The following is a 24,855-nucleotide window of genomic DNA, read 5'->3' as shown; positions in this document are numbered from 1 at the left end:
ACAGATCTTTAGAAATACGATTGTTTTTTTCAAACGATTTTCTATCCATGTATGGCTAGCTTATGGGTATGTTTTTCTTTGTTCTAGTGTTAGCAACCTTATTTTGTGTATCATTCATTTAATTCATCTAATTCCACAAGCTAAAGTATATATGCAATAAATGTAATCTACTTTTTGCAATTAGGTATTTACATTTGACTAATGTCATTATCATGACATCAACATTTACAAGAGGTTTAATGTCAAAAGTGTCTACCTTTACACTCCAAAAAACCTATAACTATTTTTATGGGATTTTTTTGAAAAATGATCTTGAATCATGCCCTTGGAAGGTTACAGTGATGTTAAAACCAAAAGCAAACATTCATTATAATGCAGCTTACCAGTTCTTAGATGCGATGGCTGCATTTGTTTTCTTTTGTACCTAGTGATCTGGCCAGTAAGTGTGTTGCAAACTCTCTTGCAGATGTATCAGTTACAGGGATTAGACAAACACTGGCAGGGGTGCTTCCAATGGTCAGTTTTATCTATTTATGTAAAAACCTTTATCGGAAAAGGAAAAAAATGTTTGCTGTAGCTGCTTATAAAGTGTGACCCGGAGAAGAAAAATGGACAAAGGGTCTGCATGACTAAGGGAGGAACAGGGTTAGCTAGTTTAAGTTTTTGGGGGAGGGCAAGTGGTCCTTACCGGATTAGAGGCCGAATGCCAGGGGGGCTGGGTGTAGCTGCAAGGGGGTTCGTGCAAGATAGGCAGTATAGTCATTCCAAGAAGTTCAGGCGAAGAGGAAATTTCCCTCCCGCTCACCCTTGTGTTAAGAGTTACTGATGTCAGTGGCATCGCTAGGGGAGAGTGGAGGGTGTGGGCTGCACCTGGGTGACACCCGCCAGAGGGGTGACACCCATGGGCAGCTGCACCACTAAAACCACACCCCTACACTCGGCAAGTCGTGGGCTGTCTCCCTGTTGTGTGGAGTGGAGTGCACCGAAGCCACCTCCCCCTCCTCTCTGTTTACATCTACACAGGAGGAGGGAGGTCAGAGGGACACACCGCTGTGCATATCCCGCGCTGTTCTGAGGTCTGTACAGTGTATTGTAATGTTGATGGACAGAAGAAGTTACCAGGAAGGGGGGGCAAGTAAAATAATGATGGGGGCATGTGCTGGGGGGCGCTATGGGAGGGGAGAGGGGGGTCTACCAGCACAAGTGGAGAGGGGGTCTATACTGATAGAGGGGGTCTGCATTGAGGGGGGACTATACTGATGGAGGGGAGTCTGCACTGAGGGGGTCTATCCTGATGGAGGGGGGTCTGCACTGAGGGAGGGGTCTGTACTGAGGCAGGGGGTCTGTACTAAGGGGGAGGTCTATACTGATGGAGGGGGATCTGTACTTAGTGAGGGGGGTCTGTACTGCGGAAGGGGGGTCTGTACTTAGTGAGGGGGTCTGTATTGAGGGAGGGGGGTCTATATTGCGGGAGGGGGGTCTGTACTTAGTGGGGGGGTTTATGCTGAGAGAGGGGGGTCTGTACTTAATGGAAGGGGGTCCTTACTTAGTGAGGGGAGTCTGTATTTAGTGGAGGGGGCTCTGTACTTAGAGGAGGGGCGTCTGTACTGAGGGAGGGGGTCTGTACTGAGGGGGGACTAAGTTGGACGAGGGGGGTTGACATGATGTTTTTCTGCACCGGGTGACACCAATCCTAGTGATGCCACTGACTGATATGTCAGGTTTAAGGAACATTTTTTCTGTTTCTGACTTTGTTCATGATTAAAAGAGAAAAAAACAGCACTTATGTATGGTGCACATATTGTCACAGCAGCTTGGCGGTCAGGGCGTCTTTGGGGGGTCAGTGATTAATGACATTGTTACAAAATTGTGGGGCCCATCTAGGGTATGGGGCTTCCGCTTGGTTGGTTAGTGGTAGTTCCCCCAGTAGCTAGTTAACCTGGGAGGAAAATGGATGTATGTGTGAGGTCATAATGTCTTTGAGGCGGTTGGGGTGTGGCTGAGGACAAGGACGATTCCAGTTAAAATTGTGCCTTAATGACACCCAAAGACCCCTTGTTGTTTGCATTGTTATAATTACATTGTTAAACTGTCTTTATTGTTATGTTTAATGTGATGTTATTTATTCATTGGTTGCTGTGGCTGTATTAAAACCCATGTCACGCAGTCTGTGTCTTTATTGTGTGGGGTTTGAAGGACCTACGTTGACAAATCCTTTAGTCAAGTGTTAACTGGTATTCAACTTCAAAAAGTAAACTAATTAAAAAAGAAAATGAATGCAGCCACCACATTTAAGGATTGGTAAATGTAAAGTGTTTGTAAAGTCTCATTTTTTTTAGATAAAAATAACAAGCATGTCATACTTACCTACTCTGTGCAGTGATTTTGCACAGGGCAGCGCAGATCCTCCTCTTCTCAGTGCCCATCAGTAATGCCTGTCAGTGCCAATCAGTAGGGATGAGCCGAACACCCCCCTGGTTCGTTTCGCAGCAAAACATGCGAACAAGCAAAAAATGTGTTTGAACCCGCGAACACCGTTAAAGTCTATAGAACACGAACATGAATAATCAAAAGTGCTAATTTTTAGAGGCTTATGTGCATGGTATTGTCATAAAAAGTGTTTGGGGATCTGGGTCCTGCCCCAGGGGACATGTATCAATGCAAAAAAAAGTTTAAAAACGGCCGTTTTTTCGGGAGCAGTGATTTTAATAATGCTTAAAGTGAAACAATAAAAGTGAAATATTCATTTAAATTTCGTACCTAGGGGGTGTCTATAGTATGCCTGTAAAGTGGCACATGTTTCCCATGTTTAGAACAGTCCGAGAGCAAAATGACATTTCTAAAGGAAAAAAAGTCATTTAAAAGTACTCGCGGCTATAATGAATTGTCGGTTCCAGCAATACACATAAATCATTGCAAAAAACGACATGGAGAGGTAACCAAGTGACCCCGCCCCCTCTGACAATACGGGGAAGCCATAGGGATGTTCCCGTGCATCAGAGTGGGGTGGGGTCACCCGGCGATGTCACCATGTGGGCCCGCCCTCAGTAATAAAAGAACTTTCACCTGAGAGGCCGGTCATTACAGCGGGTGCCTCCCATCTTTCTTTTTCAGTCCGTCGGAGCGAGAGAAGAAGAAGATGAATGGACTTTGTGGGACACTTTTAAATTTTTATTTTTTAATAAAGGACTTGTCCCAAGGCGTGTATTGTCATTTTTACCATTTTCACACTTTTTTTATGAAATGGTAGGGGTACATCTGTATCCGTTACCATTTCACACAGGGGGGAGGCCGGGATCTGGGGGTACCCTTGTTAAAGGGGGCTTCCAGATTCCGATAAGCCCCCCACCCACAGACCCTCACAACCACCGGGCAAGGGTTGTGGGGATGAGGCCCTTGTCCCCATCAACATGGGGACAAGGTGCTTTGGGGGGCCGCTACCCCAAAGCACTCTCCCCATGTTGAGGGCATGTGGCCTGGTACAGTTCAGGAGGGGCACTCCTCTCTCATCCCTCCCTCTTTTCCTGCAGCCTGCCAGGTTGCGTGCTCAGATAAGGGTCTGGTATGGATTTTTGGGGGGACCCCCACACCATTTTATTTTTAATTTTGGTGTGGGGTTCCCCTTAAAATCCATACCAGACCTGAAAGGACTGGTAGGGATTCTGAGGGGGACCCCCAAGCCATTTTTTTAAAATTTTGGCGCGGGGTTCCCCTTAATATCCATACCAGACCTGAAGGGCCTGGTATGGAATTTGGGGGGATCCCCACGCAATTTTTTTTTTTTTTATTTTGGTTCAGGGTTCCCCTTAATATTCATACCAGACCCAAAGGGCTTGGTAATGGACTGTGGGGGAATCCCATGTCCTTTTTTCTCAATGACTTTTATGTTTATTGCCGGGATCAACAATTCATTATAGCCGCGAATAGTTTTAAATTACCTTTTTCCTTTAGAAATGTCATTTTGCTCTCGGACTGTTCTAAACACGGGAAACATGCGCCACTCTACAGGCATACTATAGACACCCCCAGGTACGAAATTTAAAGAAATATTTTACTTTTATTGTTTCACTTTAAGCATTATTAAAATCATTGCTCCCGAAAAAACGTCCATTTTTAAAACTTTTTTTGCATTGATACATGTTCCCTGGGGCAGGACTCAGGTCCCCAAACACTTTTTATGACAATACCATGCATATAAGCCTTTAAAATTAGCACTTTTGATTTCTCTAATAGACTTTTAATGGGTGTTCCGCGGCTTTCGAATTTGCTGCGAACACCCCAAATTGTTCGCTATTCGGCGAACAGGTGAACACCCGATGTTCGAGTCGAACTTACGTTCGATTTGAACATCGGGCTCATCCCTAAAAATCAGTGCCGCCTATCAGTGCAGCCTCATCAGTGCCTCCTCATTCATGCCCATCAATGCCACCTCATCAGTGCCGCCTCATCAGTGCACATCAGTTAAGGAGTAAAATTATTATTATTAATTTACAAAATGTTATAACAGAAACTAAGAAAAACTTTTTTTTTTCAAAATCTTCTGTCTTTTTTTGATTGTTTAGAAAAAAATAAAAAACCCAGTGGTGATTAAATAACACCAAAAGAAAGCTCAGGGAGAGACGCGGCGGGAGAAGACAGCACCAGGAGAGATGGCTCGGGGAGAAGACAGCTCAGAGCTATTTTTTTAATAAAGGAAAACCTCTCTTGTTTGTTTATACATTTCACTGCTTTTTGGGGTGAATGGGGTACGATGTACCCCTACCCATTCACATGGGGGGCAGGATCTGGGGGCCCCCTTCTTAAAGGGGGCTTCCAGATTCCAATAAGCCCCCTGCCCACAGACCCCGACAACCACCAGCCAGAGTTGTCGGGAAGAGGCCCTTGTCCCCATCAACATGGGGGCAAGGTGCCTTGGGGGGGGCAGAGCCCCCCAAAGCACCCATACCCCCATGTTGAGGGCATGCGGCCTGATATGGTTCAGAAGGGGGGCACTCGCTCATCCACTCCCTTTCCTCACCTGCCGGGCTACATGCTCGGATAAGGGTTTGATATGGATTTTTGGGGGGGGCCCACACCATTTAAGAAAAAAAATGTTGGCGGTTCCCTCCGAATCAATACTAGACCTGAAGGGCCTGGTATGGATCTGGGGGGGACCCCATGCCATTTTTTTTCGCAATTTTTTGTGGCATCAATTTTTTTTTTACCATTTAGCTGTCACCATGGAACCCTGCTGAGACAGCTGATGACTCATTGGTTGTTATGGACACGGCGGCCGACTTCCCGGCCCCCTGCTTAGCAACCAGCTATACACAGTGTTAAAATAAAAGCTGCAAAACACATCAAAAATCGCATCACAACCACAACAGTTGCATTTCTGGTACGATTCCATTGAATTCCATTACACGCAAAATGTGGAAAAAAGTCCTCGACCCTTTCCAAAAATGCACCGGCCACAAAACGCATAGAACTTGTACCATAGGAAACCATGTTAAATAGACTGTAGTGCGTTTCTGCAAACTGCAAAATGCACTAAAAAACGTATAGGTGTGAACCTATGGTGAGTGAACATTCACTTCACAGACTGAACATTAGCAATGCAAACTAAATATTCTCTTCTCTTGCAGTAATTCAATTCTTAGTGTAACAGAAGCATTGCAATTTTTATAAAACATGTACTGTTCATTTCAGATCACAGGGCACTCAAATACTTCTAAGAATGTTTAGAAGCTGGGGTCCACCTGTGAAGAAATAGAGCAGTGACCTCATGGAGATGTAGAAGATGTAGGAGTAGAAAGGTAAGAAAAAGTAAATGTTATCTAATGATTTTATCTGAAAATGTTATAATTTTGTAAACCCTATATCATCTGTATTCAAATTAGTTTGTGACGCAATAAGCATGCCTCTGCAAGTTAGAAATAAAAAGAAATTTAGAGACAAGAACTTAATACTAATTTGAGAACTTCATAAAAAGTGCCTAATTAGTTTGACATTAATACTTTGTTTCTCTCACCAGACATTTTATGAAGATATAAAATAAAGAAGGCAACCAGTAAAGATAAGTAAACCAGTGTTGATTTGACACTGTATGACAAATTAAGAACTAGAGACCCATAAAAGCACTTTACAAGCTGACCCCCATTTAAGCAATGACACTCATGTGCAGAAAATGAGGTGTGCTCTATTACAGAGAAAAGTCATCAGCATTAAGGGCTTTTCATCTTTACGAATTTTCTAGGTGTGTTTTATTTAACTGTTCTATTAAATTTCATTAAATCAAGATGATGGGAATGTAAAAATGCCAAATTTTAAGCTCACAAGTTGCAATTACAGGGTCTTAGTGCACATTAAAGTAACCAGGCCCATATGTAGTGACTATATAAAATGGGAGATTTTCAGCACTGCATTCAGAGGGACCGACTTGAAGCTTCTTCTTTACTCTTAAATCTCACATCCCAATTAGCTCTTCAAAGATGTCTCACCACTCCGGACATGGCAGCCACGGACACAGAAACTTCACCTCTTCCTCAGCTTGCTTACCAGCTATGAGCAAGCACAGCATTGGCTCCCTCAGTAAGAAAGTCTCCGTTGGCCACAAGGTAGTTCCTTCATATAGCAGCAAAAGTGTCTACAGTGTTGTGTCCGGTGGGCATAAGTTGTCATCTGGACTGAAGGCTGGGCATGGATACAGTTTTGCTGGAATTGGACATGGACTGAGCTCTGCTAGCTATGGATTTAGTGGATCATTTTGCTCTGCTGGTATCACACCAGTTACCGTCAACCAAAGTCTTCTGGCCCCTCTCAATTTGGAAATTGATCCCAACATCCAGAGAGTCAGAATTGATGAAAAAGACCAAATTAAAGGACTGAATAACAAGTTTGCATCTTTCATAGATAAGGTAAGATATGTATTGTATGTAGTGGACCAGGATTGCCAGAATGTCATGTAAAGTAGATTACCTTCACTGCCACAGCTAAAGGATCTGAAAACTGATTGAATTGACAGTAGATCAAAGATTGCTGTGTTATATTTTCAGCTCTTGGCTCTTGTTTGTTTGAGTGTAAGTAATTCGATGCTAAGCTGAAACACATCCGAATATGATATATCTCCACCACACATTATAATCAATAGTTATAGATCAACTATCTCATAGGCTCAAAGACTACAATTCTTATCCTCGCTTTACTACTTAATGAGTGACTGACATAGTACCAGCTTTGCTGGCTGCATAAGTGTGCATTTTTTCTGTGCACCAATAGGCAATTTATCAGTTAGCATTAATTTAGCGCACCTATGAAGAATTTAATGCCACAGTGGAATCTCTAATTCCCAGAGAATTTTTAGACTGTATTCTCCAAGTATTTCTCTACCCTGTAAACTGTATGACAGTTATTCATTGTTAATACAAAAAGTAATAGGGATTCATGCTGTTGTTCATTAAATGCATGTATTTACACTGATAATACATTAATAGCATTGTAATTCCTATATTCCTTGTTACCAAGAGAAAAAGGTACACAAGTTAGGAAAGTGAAGGGGAAGTGGCACAGTCGCTTTACATACCTAATGAAATGCCCATACATAACTTTCTATAGGACTAGGTTTCTGCCATGGCAACAAAATGTAAACATTTCTTTTGCAATAAATACGTGAAAACTAAACTTGAACAAACTTAGGAAACAAAATAAGTAACATTGATGATTTAACAATAAACCGTAGCAAAAGTCATAATTGAAAAAAAAAAATTTGGATAGATATGAGAAGTGTTAAAACCCCTTTCAGATATGTATTGCTGCTTACATACCGGCTGAGGAGAGATATCCCTTCTATATGCCTTGATGACTAATGGAACAGGGATACAGGGGAAATTCTCCAATGGGTACACCTATTCTTGAGACAAACAAGGGGACTCCCCCTCTCTTTAAAATGATTTACTCTCAAAAAAGGTAAATCTCCCCAAAGGGACACAAATAAGAAAACCTGACACCATTCCCAATGCTATACAAACCTAAAATATATATATATATATATATATATATATATATATAACTCATACTTAAAATGGTGATGGATTTAGGTTTTAAGGGAAACCCTAAATTAATACCCGTGACTAAATTATTGCACAACCCATGTTCATGGATCCTATCCTAAGTGGAACCAACCAGCTTGCTTGTGCTTGTGCACACAGTGAATTATTAATTACTGATTTCTCTCTATGGCAGGTACGATTCTTAGAGCAACAGAATAAGATGCTGGAGACCAAGTGGGCACTTTTGCAAGAGAAGAAACCTGCCAAGAGTCACATTGAACCCCTGTTTGAAGCTTATATCAGTAACCTTAGGAAACAGCTGGAGCACCTAGGAAGTGAGAGAGCTCATTTGGAGTCAGAAAGGAGAAACATGGAAGATGCAGTTGAGGAATTCAAGAAGAAGTAAGAAGCCTGGGGTTGAGATTATGATAACACATGTACCTATTCATTTGATAAATTACAGGCAAACAGTCAAGCATTGACTATAAACAGGGCTGAGTTTATACTTTCTTCAACCGAAGGCCAACTCTTTTAAGTCTGTGCTATGGCACCCCATTGGCTGGTTAGCCTTAGTATCAGACTAACATAGACATCTGAACCATACACTGTACGCTAAGGCTAGGAGCAGGGAAGCCGAAAGTTTGCTTAGCGTCAGTAGTTTAAACCATTGCCTTATTCTGCTAGCAGTTTGGTTTGGATGTAAACCGTGGCCTGCTTTTTTTTAGCTATGGAAGGAATCTGGCCCTAGCTTTAAAGCATAGCAAGAAGACTTGCTATATTTGAAATGTCTAAGGGTTGGTTTGCTTCTCATGTGCTTCTTTGTTTTAATTAGCACTGATTAGATCAAACTGCAAACTCTTACCCCATTGCAGCGTTTGGCTTTGAGTTTAATAAATAAACATTCTTGATCATTTTATTAACATCTGCTGGCATACATGTACATGCTAAAAAGCATTGTCTGGTTAAAAAAAAAAAAAGAAAAAAAGATTGTCAGGTCAGCTTTGTATACCAAACATGTTCCTAGCCTGGCACTGCTAGCAATTGCATCCTATCATGTTTGTTGTGTAATGTAAATGCATTTTTGCCTAATAGTGAAAACAGTGTTGTACAAAATACTTATTGTGTCTAACTCAACAGATATGAAGAAGAGATCAACAGGCGCACAGCTGCAGAAAATGAGTTTGTTGGGCTTAAGAGGGTATGTACAGACAAGATTTAAATATTATGCTACCATAAAGAGCAAAAAAGATTTTAACCATTACCTTATTTACCTTGTAGGATGTTGATGCCGCTTTCATTAATAAGGCAGAACTGCAATCTAAAGTGGACTCCCTCACTGATGAGATCAACTTCCTGCGCACACTCTTTGATGCGGTAAATTTTTGTTCTCCTGTAGTTAGACCCAGCATTGAATCAAGTCATGAGCATGTACTGTGCTTAATTAACTTTATAAGATTCTTAAAAATGTATCTCCATGTTTGTTGATTTGTCTGGGAACAGTACAGCAATGGTATATATATATATATATATATATATATATATATATATATATATATATATATATATATATATATATATATATATATATACTACACTTCTAATATAAGGACACTTGTCCAGGGATCCAGCAATGTTGGTACCCCAAGCCGATTCTTCAATTGGCTTCAGGTACAGGCGCTGGTATCTTAACTATGGGAAACCATCAGTGAAGCCTTTCTTTCCTACTGCGCATGCACAAGTCACGCTGCACTTTCTGAATGGTTTCTGCTGTGTTCTGGGACCTGTGTGTGTCCCAGAAGGCAGCGGGGGAAGAAGGAGAGGCTGGAAATATTCAGAGATCACCACAGCTTACCCTTTTGGGTGGAGCTCCGCTTTAAGAAAACTTCATTAAATACACGTATTTGTTCCTGCTCTGTTGATACTGACAGATAATTCCCAGTAACTTGGTCGATCATATTTACAAGCTTTAAATGCCCATTCAGCTTGTAGCCCATGCACAGTAATTATAATAGCCAAGTCTGAGGCAAATAGGCTGCTCACTATCCAATGACATTTCCCTTACCTTAGTGATGTGGTGAAGCTCTGCTAACTTTTGTTATTGGGTATTCTTTGCAAAGTGAATTTTCACCGAATACCTAAGCTAAAGGAAAATTACCTTGCAAAGTGAACAGTCTATTTGTCTTTAGTAAATCATCCACAGGAGTGATTACACAAAATTTTCTTTTTTTTTTATTTTTCCACATGACTGGAAAAGACATGGAGACTATCTAGAGTAAACATTTTCCTAACACAAATGGATTTAGTATGTTTAATACTTTGGGGTTATATAATAAAGTCATTTATTGTTAAAAAAAGAGCTCAGCAGAGTACTTCTTTATAATATTTTTCATCTCCTTGTTTTTCTTTAGGAACTTGCTCAGCTCCAGGCTCAGATCTCAGATATTTCAGTGATTGTGTCCATGGACAACAGTAGAGATCTTGACATGGATAGCATCATTGCTGAGGTCAAAGCTCAGTATGAGGAGATTGCCAACAGAAGCAGATCTGAGGCTGAAGCAATGTACCAGTCAAGGGTAAGTGTGACTCCAACATACACATGTAATTAGGGCATCCCAGAGCATATTGTGATGGTCATACACTTTACAATTTGTTGCTAATTTTCTCCATCAGTTTATCTGATGATAAATCATTGGATTCATGATGAATAGCTGTTTCTATGACTTTTCTCATTCTCCCATAACCTCTTCAGACTGATTGTGTCATCAAGGTGGCATCAGTAACATCCAGTGAATCACAGCATTTTCCACCATCACTGTTTGAACAGACAACAATTTTATCAACTGTCAGGATGACAAATGCTGATGTAATACATTAGCTAAACACTTACGTTCTGGCACAGCCTAGGGTTGCAAGCAAATGATATATGTAATAGCTCTTCAAGCAGCACAAAAAAAGTGAGTTACAACATACATTGCTCAATGGATAAAATAATTTTTCTTACAATTACTTGTCTTAACAGTAAATGGCATCTGAAAACTAAAGTGCAAAGTTATTGAGCTCCTCCAATGCTTTTTCAACATGTCATAATCAGGTCTCTTTACAAAGCTGTTTTTTGTTAATTGCCCAATCTCTGTACACTATTGTTTGCTAGCTTTTATACTGTTGGACCAGCTGCCAGTTACTTTTTTTCCTCTGCACCCTTAAGCTTAGCACACACGCGCCGAATGTCAGACGACATCGGCCAGTTCAATATAAAGTGGCCGACATTCAGCCCATGTGTATGGCAGACAGTCCAACAAAAGTCAGCCGAGCATTCTGGAAAACCAGCAGTCAACTGGCTCCCGATCAGGGCTCTCAGCCAATGACTGAGAGCCCTGACCGGAGTGTTCTGGCAGGGGGGCTGTCCCACATCAGAACACAATAGCTCTGCAGGGGAGATCGCTGTACTAACATCGGATTGTTAATACAGCAGCCCCGACCTGAGCTGTCAGTTTTTTTTGGTCAACCCGCTGGGTTGACCAAAAAAAACCTGATAGTATATGCTAGGCTTTACTTATGGACAAAAGTGTATGGACACCCCTCCTAATGACAGAGATCAGGTGTTTCCAGTTAAGGGTACAATTAATGCTACAGCATGCAAAGATATTTTAGACAATTGTTGCCTTTCAACTTTGCAGCAGCAGTTTGAAGAAGGCTCCTTTCTGTTCCACCATGACTGTGCCCTTTAAAGCAAAGCACAGTCCTTTAAGACATGGTTTGACAAGATTGGTGTGAAGCAGCTTGAGTGTCTTGAATAATACCTTACCAAGCCTATTTGGAATGAATTGGGGACGCTAACTGAGAACTTTGTTGCTAAATGGGCTCAAATTTCCTCAGATACACACCAAAATTCTTCTTAGAAGAATGGAGGAGAATGAAGGCTGTTAAAGTGCAAAGGGACAGAAGAAGAGAGAGGGAGATGTGTAGAAATCTCCATCTTTTGGAATGGAAAGTCCAACAAGCTCATATTGGTTTAATGGCCGGATGTCCAAAACTTTTTCCCATATAGTGGGGTTCCAGATACACCCCAACTGTGAAAATAATTACCCCCTAACGTTTGGCAATTATCTCCTCCAGTTGGTCCCTATACCTCTATGTCTCAGTCAGAACTGTAAAAGAAAAAAGGAACAAAGAGAGCACTAAGTGGGGGTATCTTGACATTAGTGTGTGGCCTAAACCCAAGGGCTATATTATTGTGTTGCATATTAGAGCCAGTATGAGCTTTAACAAACTGCTATTAACAGTAAATCATTATTTGTTTTGTCTGGTCTTCTTTAAGGTTATTAAGTATTTTTATTGTCCTAAAAACTTTAGGACTCCCTAAAAACTGAAGCAACATCTTATGCTGAAATATCCTTGAGAATCTGCAGATCTAGGTGCTTTCTTTGTATGGTACCTTCCTAACTTCACAAAATTATTTTCCATAGTATGAGGAGTTACGTTTGACAGCAGGAAAACATGGAGACGATCTACGTAACACCAAGCATGAAATCACTGAACTCACCCGTCTGATCCAGAGACTAAAGGGTGAAATTGAGAGTATCAAATCACAGGTAATATTACCTAAAACACATGTATTTTCTTTTAAAATATTTGTTAATTATATAAATGGGTAATTTTATGTTTTAAAGAGTATGTTTAACATTGAATAACATTTTTTTCAGATAGATTTGAAGGATTTCAAGTACATAATAGATTGATAGTGTACATAAAGATGATTGTATAATGGCAGGATCATTTATTTGAAGAAATAATACTATAGACATGTAATCAAAATAGACATTTATAAAAGTCTGATGTTTGTAAAGTTCTGGGTTCAGTAATGATACTGCATTATTGAGTCCAGAAGATTAAATTATTTGTAAGTATGAGTAAGCAGCTAAGCAGAATTTAATGAAGCTGTAGATTGGTAAGATAAATCTCTTTAACACTTTACATTCTTTATATAAAGAAATGTTGCCATTTTGGTATATTTCACCATAGAAAACTTTGATTTTAACTATGTAATCTGTCATTCTTTTATTCAGAGGGAGTTGCCCAATTTACAACTTCATCATTTTGTAATGTTTTTCAGAAGTTCTTGCCAGCTGAATTTAATAGCTTAAACTAATTTGTTGAGTTTATGTTAGAGTCGGATTATCCAATCTTAAATTATTATAAATGTGTAGGTAATGTGTTATCAATATCAGTGCAAGCAAGGGTGCAAATCTGTGTTTTGAGGGCCCCTTAGCAAAGGCATTAAAGGGTTCTCTGCCTTAATCTCCATCTCAAATACAATTTTCCTCATGATAGAGAGTCCTATCTACTCTCATAGCAATTTTATAGTGGTTATCAGGATTAAGTATAAATCTTTCATAGGTAATCGAGAGAATTATAATGGTTGAAAACGTAATGTTCAAAATTTAGCATAAGCCCAATTGATACAGGTTTTCTTTAATATGAAAGGCTGAAGCAGCAGATATGAAAAGCTCTTTGATATCCCCTTTTATTAGAGATAATGAGCACAATAACAGAGAAGAGGTGGAACAGGTTCAGATGCTAGGTGAGGCATGGGAGAGCTTGTAAAAAGTGATGATTTGACATTACTCACAAAGTTACGTTGATTTACCTTGTCAAGCATACACCTTTGTGTCAATTCACACTCACCGTGAGACTTCACTATGATATGTGAACAATGTGCCATTTTATGTAAGTGTCTCATTTGAGTGAATACATGTCTGTCTGCAATCTTCATCATAGTTACAGTTTAGGTTATAGTCCCAATATTTTTCCGTTACCTGGTTTAAAGGTACACTCCAGTCAAAATGGAAAATAAAACCATGGACAACATACAGAGAGCCCAGACTATTTGTTCACATCTTCAATCTTTCACCCGGGCATTGTAGGTGGTAGTGCATCACTATACTTCTCTTTCTATTGTCTGTAATCCCATTATGATATACAGAGGAGCTGTTCCTAAGCACACTCAATTACAGATCTATTGCTGCTTCTCACACACAGAAAGCTACAGTGGTATCGCTCAGTGCCACTAATAATATTTAAGCCTGCCTTGGCAGTTTGGATGTGATTGGTGACATAGGAAACAGAGAGCAAGTTACACAAGGTTAGGTTTCAGGGCATACACTCCCAGTGCCCCTGTGAGGTGCTCTTTGGATTCTGACTGCAGTTGATTACACAGAACTAAGTCACATTGAGTGTTTTTAAACTTAGTGTTTTTACCTGACACGGATCTTTCTCTGGCTGGGAATGAGCAGCTGGTGTCTCGTGTCCTGTTTGGATAGATTGATAGCAGTGCAGCCATTGGCTCCTGCTGCTGTCAATCAAATCCAATGACAGTGCGCTGGGGTGGTGGTGCCAAGTCCTGCATTCTGTGTGAATAGACACAGTTGAGGGACTCGGGAGAGCACTCGCAGGGGTGTCCACCAAGGAGAGCGATTCTCCAACGTGTACACTCGATGCGGGGAGACCCCAGAAGAGGAGGATTGGGGCCACTCTGTGCAAAACGAACTGCACAGTGGAGGTAAGTATGACATGTTTGTTATTTAAAAAAAAATAAAACCTTTAAGCTTTGAGAATAAAACCTGGAAGCTGATGGGTTTCTATGCAGATCTACACCAGATTTTGCACTCTCTAGCTTTAGTAAATAAACCCCTGTGTGTCAGCATGGCCACTTGTAGTCTCTATCTGGAGTGACAGTGCAAGAGCACAACTGGAAGATAGTTGTCATCCCCATAATAGGAAGTGCCTGAACAAGGACCTTCATTGTCATTGCAGAATCAGCAGGGATTCGTTTACATTTACAATAACAAACCCCCCAGAAAAAACTTCCTACCGCCCGGGTTGAGGCTAGGCCAGAATGGGTCACATGTCTTGGTGACAGGGCTTCAGCTTTCCCCTCTCTGCAGTCCAGGGATCTCTTATCAGGACATGTATCCTGCTGTCAGTCAAGGATTTGAAGCATTGTCACTAGGACATGTTCCCCGACATCAACCAGGGCCATGCTGAAGTAAGAAGGGAAAAAAGTCACATGACCCAAAGAGAATTATTTTGAAAAGGTATCAATTACTTTTTGCTAACTGCAGTTCCTGTGTAAATTAGTGGTTGGTGGCATGTCCTATCATTTAGATGTAAAAGAACTAGCTGGGATTACAACCACCTTAAGAAAAACTGCAGATCTAAAAAAGAAACAACCTTTAAAGTTTGGATAAACAGGATTAAAGCTTGCATGAGATTTTTGTGATTGGGTTTTGGATAGATTTACTAGCCAATATAAGAGCATGGAAAAATAATTTGATGTCTTGATTAGGAGCCATTGCTAGCAAATGTTACAATAACCAGTCCATAGAAATAATTAATTTGCTCATTGAGGAGGTTAGGAAGGAGTTACGTGCTATCTTAAACTGTTGCTGTACTTTTTTTTTTTTTTTTCTTTTTGTCCTGACTTCAATAAATGCCTATGGTTTAAATGAATGAATAGGTTATTTAATCAACTTTGCTATATATAACTTTTTCATGTTCTATGAATTGTATTTTCACAATCATGGATTTAATGTACAATTTGATTAAACATCTCTAATCAGAAAAACATACATAGTTGTCAAAAAGCTATAATACCATTTAGATTATTTTGTAAAGCTAGGGTTGAAAGCTCCCTGCAATTTTCTCTTTGATCCTGTAGGAGGAGATATGACATCAGTCTGAGTACAAACATACGGTCATACACTGAACCAAATACAATCTATGCATATTTAATATCTTCACACATTGTTTACGTTATAGTTAGTTTACTGGGCCGCAGTGAATAAGTAATTATATTGAGTAAACATGACATATGAAATATGTTAGCTTTTCATCATATGGAATGTGCTATATATTATGTACAGAGTATGTGCACCTTTAAGAAATACTATGCAGTTGCACCCCTGTTGAAGGACAAATTTACATTTTCATCCTATATTAGCACAGGGCTACTTATATGTAAAACAGGCATGCAAAATGAGAATTACAATAACATTTCCTGAGACTCATTTCTTGAAAAGCTACTGCTTTACTGCTCATCATCCTCTTCAAGTATTTGATAGGTCGGATAGGTTAAGTACCTGTACCCCCGTTGCTTGCTGTGATTACTCCCACCGGACTGCACATCCTGTAGTGATGTTTGATCCAGTGGGAGAAACCACAGTGTGCTGCAGGGGAGCAGGTCATAAACACATCCGAAAATGTGTGAATACTTGCAAAGAATAGTGGGCAGTAAACAGCTGCTTTTAAAAAAATGGGCCATCCAAAAGAAATGTATATGCATTCTTCTTTTTGCAGGTATGTTTTACCTTCAAATGATATCAACAGAATCAACAGAGTCACTATAGAGACACTTGCATGCAACACTTAAGTTACTAGACATAAAAATGCTATTTAATATGTACGCTGATGATTAGAGCTACAATTTACACTGGGGTTGATTTGCTAAAGACAAATATGCTGTTCACTTTGAAAGGGAAGTTGCATTTTTCAATGTAATTTTCCCCTGATCTCAGTGGTAAAGTTTCACTTTGAAAAGAATGCCCAATTACTTGCAAGAAACATAAAAAATAACATTTTTACTTGCACATGATTGAATGATGGAAGTGAAACTGTATTTTGCGAAGTGAACATGCTTTACTCCTTTAGCGAATCAACCCGTTAACATGCTGTTTGGCAGAAACTGGGTCAGGTGCAGTGGGTTAAGTGCAGGGAATTGTGTTCACTTCATAGCTCTCATCATGAGCAAGAGAATCTAAAAAACAGAATATCCTCTGTACAGGTTTGGTACAGGGTTATTACAGCCACCATCACTGCACTTTACCTAGAATCATGCTTTAGTACATTCAACTGAATGTGTTTACAATTCCCTTGGCTTAGTAAATAAGATGATTCTGTGCCATGTGCAAGCAAAAATCCCGTTATTTATTTTTTGGCACATGATTGGGTATACAAAGAGAACACATTTGAATGAATATTAATTATGCAATGTATCATGTTTTTTGTCATCCAGCGTGCCAAGCTGGAATCTGCCATAGCAGAAGCTGAGGGGCGCGGTGAGGCTGCTGTGAAAGACGCCAAGCATAAGCTGGCTGAGCTAGAAGCTGCTTTACAGAAGGCCAAGCAGGACATGGCTCGCCAACTGAGAGAATACCAGGAACTGATGAATGTCAAACTGGCTCTGGATATTGAGATCGCCACCTACAGGAAACTTCTGGAAGGAGAAGAGGGCAGGTTAGTGCCCACATTATCATTGATGCCCAATGACACCATTATTCTATCAAAATATGTAATAAATAAAGTACATAGCACAAAATAATTAGAGAGGACAAGTCCAGAGACAAGCATAAGACAAATGGCGAAAGGTCTGAGCAATAAAACATATCAGGAGAGACTGTGGAACCTAATATGTACAGTCTGGCGGGATAAGGCAACCCTGGCTGAAACATTTAAATACAATAAGAGCTCAGAGTAATAAGATAAGGAATACATGGACATGACTTCAAACTAGCAGGAAGAACATTCACAACTCACAATAGAAAGTACTTTTTACCAAAAGAGTAGTTGTTTGCAACAGACTTCCAGCAGAGTTAGTGAGTCAGTCAATGTTAAATACATTTAAAATGCTTGGAGCAAACACTGATCTATATTCAGACAGAAAAGTTAAAAAATCAAATAAAAAATGTGCAGACTCGATGGACCACTTGGTCTTTTCCTGTCATCATTTTTCTATGTTATTTGTTTGGAGCAGAAATCTGTCTCATATTAATTGCTAAATCAGTTGCAGTCCTGGGCGCCATAGTCTCAATTTGCTATGCAGGATTCCAGTTGCACAGGAACACTGTTGCATAGACATTGATAAATGAGAGGCAGTCTGATTGCTGTATATTGCTTGATATGGTATCGTGTCCCTAATTTGCTTGATAGATGTCTGCCAAACTCTGTTTAGGACATTCCTAAAGCAAAAAGACAATACTGCTGTTTACTTGATTGGATTAGAGTAGATCTGTTATTCAGATAGTAAGAGGAAAACCAAAATAAGTACAGTATTGTATAGGGCAGTATTTATATTGATGAACAGTATTATGCCTGCCTACATATATATTAAAAAGTAAGTGCAAATGTTTAACATAAAATATTCCTTTAGCAAAAAAATGACAATAGATGTCACAATAATGCAAAATAACAGTGCCCCAGCACCTTTACACATTTACTGTAAATGTTCATGGATCTGTTATAAGTACAAGAGTGTATACAAATAAAATAATGTATCTGTATACTGACTTTTAGTTCCCTGTTAATATAATATCTATTTTTCTTGCATCTTGCAGGATGGTTGGAGAAGGACATGGATCTGTTAGCATCTGTAAGTATAGTTGATCCTAAGCTTTTTATAATGTTAAATTGGGACTAAATTTCATAGTTTTGAACGGCCAGATTTGAATCCGAAAATTTGTGTTATTTTTGGTGGTTCAGATTTCCATAAAGCTTCTGGGAGAAAAAAAAACAATGGCTGTTCCAAAGTAGCGATGAGCTCAGGCATGTTCAGATCCTATGTACCCACCTGAGCCAGCCCACCAGGAAGCTGTCACTGTACCGGTCCAATCATAAGCTGCCAAAGCCCCCCCCCCCTGCAGCTGCATGTATACATGCCCATTGTATATGTGCTGCTGCTGGGCAGAGGACACCTTGCCTGCTTATAATTTGTTCCAGTACACTGACAGTTTCTTTGCATGCTCGCTCAGGTGGGTTTGGACTAGGATCTGAACACGCCTGAGCTCATCACTAATCCAAAGGTTTTTTCTCCTAATAACTGATCCTGCTGTTGTTGCCTGGGTCTCCTCAGTAGGTGTGAGAGAAGGGTTGCTACCTGTCCGGGACTCACCCGGAGAGTTCGGGTTTTCAATCATGTGTTCAGGTTTCAGGCGGCTGAAATTCGAACACATTATTCAGACCAGGCTGTGGCTCCCCAAGTAACCAAGGTAGTCACATGCATAGGAGTTTATTTACTAAAGGCAAATCCACTCTGCACTACAAGTGCACTTGGAAGTGCAGTCACTGTAAATCTGAGGGGAAGATCTGAAATGAGGGGAAGCTCTGCTGATTTTATTATCCAATCATGTAGAAGCAAAAATGCTGTTTTTTTATCTTCCTTGCATGTCCCCCATGGATCTACAGCGACTGCACTTCCAAGTGCGCTTTCAAGGGCATTTGCAGTGCACCACAAGTCCATCAAGTCCAAAGTCCACACAAATGTGTTGCCATCCGGGAGCTGCCGGGGGCAGGTTTGGCATTACTTGGGGGGGGGCAGGGTGAGGATGTCAGCAATAGCAATTTGGCTACACCCACTGTTTGCTGCAGCACGCTATGCGCACCACATAAATCCTCTCCTTGGGGCACTCAAAGGTGTCCCAGGCTGCTAAAGTGTTTGGGTTTGGCTTGAAGAAAAGGTGGCAACCTTTTGCGAGAGCACCAATTGATATGCGTATAGGTTAGTAAAAACACATAGGGATTGATTCACTAATACTGAAGAGTGCAAAATCTGGTGCAGCTCTGCATGGAAACCAATCAGCTTCTCTTTTTTTGTCAAAGATTAATTGAACAAGCTGACGTTAGAAGCTGATTGGCTATCATGCACAGCTGCACAAGATTTTGCACTCTCCAGTTTTAGTAAATCAACCCCATTGGATAATATAAAGGTGAACTGAAGTTTTAAAAGGCCATACCATTCAGATGGTATTCTGATAAGAAAGCATTCTTTTTTTTTTCAGTCCTCTAAAGTTCTCAGGGGATCATTTAAATAAATGTTAAAAAAAAAGAAATAGCTGGAAGCAACCACAAAACAGGTGAGCCCCCCTTAATATTTTCCCACTTCAAAGATTCTGTATTTTTATCTAGTACAGGCATACCCCACTTTTAAGTACACAATGGGGTTTACTAAAGCTGGAAAGTGCAAAATCAGGCTCACTTCGGCATAGAAACCAATGAGCTTCCAGGTTTTATTGCCAAAGCTTAATTGAACAAGCTGGGGTTAGAAGCTGTTTGGTTTCTATGCAGAAGGGAGCCTGATTTTGCACTTTCCAGCTTTAGTAAATAAACCCCATTGTGTACTTAAAAGTGGGGTATGCCGAGGACCGGCCCTACCATGGGACCCAATGGAATCATCAGTCCCGGGTGGCAGGTTCTGAGGGGCAGCACATTGATGCCCAAGAAGACAGTGATCCCGCCAGATCAGGCTCTGTTCTGCCCACCCGCTCCGCTCCTCTCCGTATCCCACTATGTGGATGGACCAGCACCGCTGCTATTACAGTTAATGGCAGAGCACTCGCATACCCACGCAGCTGGCCGCCTGCCCATCCTCTCCACGGCTTCCCACCCCCTTTGCTGCTGACAAGAGAAAGTCAGCTGAAAGGCTGACGGCCAACAGCGTAAAGGGGGACGAACTTTCTGCTGAGCAAAGACCCCATGATGAAAGAGGAATCGCTATAGGCACGGCTGACACTGAGAGAAAGTAAGTTCCAGCACCACTAATCCCATCTCCACCACCCCTGCCTGTGTCAAACCCCCTCCCTACCACCCCTGCCTGTGTCAAATACCCTCCCTACCACCCCTGCCTGTGTCTAACCCCCCCGCCACCCCTGCCTGTGTCTAACCCTCTCCCTACCACCCTGCCTGTGTCTAACCCCTTCCCTACCACCCCTGCCTGTGTCTAACCCCCTCCCTACCACCCCTGCTCATGTCTAACCCCCTCCTTACCACCCCAGCCTATGTCTAACCCCCCTGCCACCCCTGCCTGTGTCTAACCCCCTCCCTACCACCCTGCCTGTGTCTAACCCCCTCCTTACCACCCCTGCCTGTGTATAACCCCCTCTCTACCACCCCTGCCTGTGTCTAACCCCCTGCCACCCCTGCCTGTGTCTAACCCCCTCCCTACCACCCCTGCCTGTGTCTAACCCCCCCAACACCCCTGCCTGTGTCTAACCCCCCAACACCCCTGCCTATGTCTAACCCCCTCCCTACCACCCCTGCCTGTGTCTAACCCCCTCCCTGCCACCCCTGCCTCTGTATAACCCCCGCCACCCCTGCCTGTGTCTAACCCCCTCCCTACCACCCCTGCCCATGTCTAACCCCCTCCCTACCACCCCTGCCTGTGTCTAACCCCCCCTACCTCCCTTGCCTGTGTCTAACCCCCTCCCCACCACCCCTGCCTATGTCTAACCCCCCCTACCACCCCTGCCTGTGTCTAAAAACTCCCCTCCCCTCACCACCACCACCGCCTCTGTCTGAACCCCACCACCACTGTTGCATGTAAATCTGACTTCCTAATAAATAAAATTTTGGTTTTAATTGTAATGATATAAAATAATGAATGTGGGGGCCTTTTGGTGGGCGTGATTTTTTTTTTTTGGGGGGGGGGGGGCGGTGGGGAGGAGGGGGGCAGCATTTGCGATCCTGAGCTCGGGCAGCACAAGGTCTTGGGCCGGTCCTGGGTATGCCTGTTTACTTTAACTTTAACATTGACTTGTTTGTTTTCAGCTGTGGTCAGCAGCTCTTCAGGACACAGTGCTAGCAGCCAGCACCACCACATCGGAGGAGGATTCAGCTCCGGCAGCCTTTCCAAGGGAAAACACGGACATCACTGTTAGATGGAAGAGAGCAAAGCCAAATCTATTGATTAGAAATCCGAGATGTTCTGTTCCCATTAATTGCACTGTACTGAGCCCAGACACCCTGACCTGGGCTCTGAAACACACTCAGTTATCATCATTAATCTCTTCTTCTGTCTATAATACTTCAGCATTCTCTGCATGTGTGTGGCTGTGTTTCTTGTGAGTGGGTTTTTTGTTTTATCACAGCTGTATCTTATCATAAATTCTGTAATTTTGCTATGCATACCATTGTACTTTTCTGAATTTCCTGTAATAAAGTGGATTTAAGCAAAATATTTCTATGCCTGGCTTTCTTAATTTATTGCAGTTACCAGTTTGCCTGAGTGTGTCTCAGGGACTAAAGTATACACCTAGATGTAACTATTGTTTTATTATTTATTGTGTTATTGTGTATTATTTTACACTATCATGTTACAATGACAGGATTGAAGGCAAATAGACTGTGCACTTTGCAAATGCAGTTGCTTCACAGCTTAGTAAATGAGGTAAAGCTTCACTTTCCAAAGAGTACCCAATCACGTGCAAGGGAAATAAAAAAAACAGCATTTTTGCTTGCACATGATTAGATGATGGAAGTCAGCAGAGCTTCTGCTCATTTACCAAGCACTGGATCAACTTGCACTTGCGTAGCACAGTCTCACTTTGCAAAGTACACAGTCTATTTGCCTTTAGTAAATCAACCCTGTGTGTTTATATCTCTGATGTGTGCGCTGCCCTGTTAGAACCCTCCTTGTTAGAAATCATATTCAAAGACCTTTATATTGCATATCATATTACAATGGAGACAGCATCTTAGGCCCTTAGCAGTCTTTTGGGGTCAGCAAAGGCTAATCTGAACAAGTTTTTTGTGCCAAAATATTGCAAGACATGAGTATATGAACTAATTTTAAAGAAGCCAGATCATTTTTTATCAGGTAAATATGTCCAGTCTCTAAGGAAAATTGCTGTGTTGTAGGAGACATTAAAAGTGTTTATTGTTCCTAAACCACAAAAAAAATACCTTTTGTCTTGAATACCTCCTGAAACATAGCTGTCAGCTTCCTGGTAAAATTTGGAGTGAGATTTGGTGATTGTACTACATGCTTCTCCTTTTTGGAGACTCTGATTTGAGGAAGCAAATGCCTGCTTCTACCAAGATGGCTGCCTCTATACAGAGACAGTGCAGAACAAGGTATGGCAAGTCAGTAATGGGGAAAAGATCAGCTGAAGAGAGACCACAGGTAATGCTGATGACTAGTCCATTGCCCTATGTCTGTCTTTTTGGGCACAAATTTCAGAGTTCAGTTGTTCTTTAAGAACTAGTACTATGGCAAATTTCAAGTCACCATACCAACTGACCATGTATGAATTTCAACAGGAAACCCCATGCAAAAAAAAAAAAAAAACAAGAAAAAAAGTGTGGGGTCCCCCCTAAAAATCCATACCATACCAGACCCTTATATAAACATGCAGCCTGGCTGGCCACACAACAAATATGAAAAAGTTAATAAACACAGTTTTTGACAAGTTAACAATACACATTTATCATCAATCACATCACCCGGTTATACAGATCTACGTCAATTGCAATGAAAGCTGCCCGATCCCCGACACTGACTTGCACCAAATGACATCTCCTGAGGCCTCTAAAAAGTAAACAAAGGGTGGGTGTCTACTGGGAAATGTTATAGAGAAAATATTGCCATACTCATTTTTGGTCAATATCATTGCCTAAATATTATTATGTTGGCATATTTGGTCAGTGATGTCATGCTATCCCCACCCCATATGGCTGGGATTGCCAGCCAGTAGATTAATGGGACCAGTTGAAATCATGTGGTGCTAAGGATGCAGTGGGCTCTGGCATCCACTGCTTGCTTAGCAACCATTGACAGATAGGAAGCTGTCATACAATGCCTTGAAAAAGTATTCATACACCTTGAAATTTTCCACATTTTGTCACGTTACAACCAAAAACATAAATGTATTTTATTTTGAATTTTATGTGATAGATCAAAACAAAGTGGCACATAATTGTGAAGTGGAAGCAAAATGAAAAAATCTTTTTCAAAATTGTTTACAAATAAATATGTGAAAAGTGTGGTGTGCATTTGTATTCAGGCCCCCTGAGTCAATACTTTGTAGAACCACCTTTCACTGCAATTACAGTTGCGAGTCTTTTTGGGCATGTCTCTACCAGCTTTGCGCATCCAGAGAGTGACATTTTTATCTATTTTTCTTTGCAAAATAGCTCAAGCTCTGTCAGATTGGATTGAGAGCATCTGTGAACAGCAATTTTCAAGTCTTGCCACAGAATCCCAATTGTATTTAGGTCTGGACATTGACTGGGCCATTCTAACACATAAATATTGATCTAAACTTTGCCATTGTAGCTCTGGCTGTATGTTTAGGGCTGTTGTTCTGCTGGAAGGTGAACCTCCGCCCTAGTCTCCTGTCTTTTGCAGACTCTAATGCCCCGTACACACGGTCGGACGGTCCTAGGATTTTTTCCGACGGATGTTGACTCAAACTTGTCTTGCATACACACGGTCACACAAAGTTGTCGGAAAATCTGATCGTTTTAAACGCGGTGACGTAAAACATGTACGTCGAGACTATAAACGGGGCAGTGGCCAATAGCTTTCATCTCTTAATTTATTCTGAGCATGCGTGGCACTTTGTCCGTTGGATTTGTGTACACACGATCGGAATTTCCGACAACGGATTTTGTTGTCGGAAAATTTTATCTCCTGCTCTCCAACTTTGTGTGTTGGAAAATCCGATGCAAAATGTCCGATGGAGCCCACACACGGTCGGAATTTCCGACAACATGCTCCGATCGGACATTTTCCATCGGAAAATCCGACCGTGTGTACGGGGCATAATAGGTTTTCTTCTAGGATTGCCCTGTATTTGGCTCCATCAATCTTCCCATCAACTCTGACCAGCTTCCCTGTACCTGCTGAAGAAAAGCATCCCCACAACATGATACTGCCACCACCATGTTTCACGGTGGGGATGGTGTGTACAGGGTGATGTGCAGTGTTAGTTTTCCTCCACACATAGTGTTTTGCTTTTAGGCCAAAAACTTCAATTTTGGTCTCATCTGACCAGAGCACCTT

General features: G+C 41.3%; 1 protein-coding gene across 1 annotated transcript; it reads left to right on the top strand.

Annotated features, from left to right (window-relative positions):
• The first annotated feature begins 6,470 nt into the window (after nt 1-6,470).
• On the top strand, nt 6,471-22,029 carry LOC141127255 (keratin, type II cytoskeletal cochleal-like). The gene is made up of 9 exons (XM_073613534.1): nt 6,471-6,896; nt 8,221-8,429; nt 9,165-9,225; nt 9,306-9,401; nt 10,436-10,600; nt 12,494-12,619; nt 17,098-17,318; nt 18,416-18,450; nt 21,621-22,029. The coding sequence occupies exons 1-9, from the start codon at nt 6,471-6,473 to the stop codon at nt 21,728-21,730; spliced, it is 1,449 nt and encodes a 482-aa protein (XP_073469635.1). The 3' UTR covers nt 21,731-22,029.
• Nucleotides 22,030-24,855: the final 2,826 nt, after the last annotated feature.

Source organism: Aquarana catesbeiana, linkage group LG02 (assembly GCF_042186555.1).
Source record: "Aquarana catesbeiana isolate 2022-GZ linkage group LG02, ASM4218655v1, whole genome shotgun sequence".
NCBI classification, from domain to species: Eukaryota; Metazoa; Chordata; class Amphibia; order Anura; family Ranidae; genus Aquarana; species Aquarana catesbeiana.
Note: the sequence above shows the minus strand (reverse complement) of the source record. Positions and strands in the feature narration are given on the sequence as shown.

Excerpts from the sequence above, each read along its gene's own strand:
- LOC141127255 (XM_073613534.1), top strand. The coding sequence starts at position 6,471 with ATGTCTCACCACTCCGGACATGGCAGCCACGGACACAGAAACTTCACC. Across the intron at positions 9,226-9,305 it reads AGTTTGTTGGGCTTAAGAGG|GATGTTGATGCCGCTTTCAT; the intron begins GTATGTACAGAC and ends TTTACCTTGTAG. Across the intron at positions 12,620-17,097 it reads TTGAGAGTATCAAATCACAG|CGTGCCAAGCTGGAATCTGC; the intron begins GTAATATTACCT and ends TTTGTCATCCAG.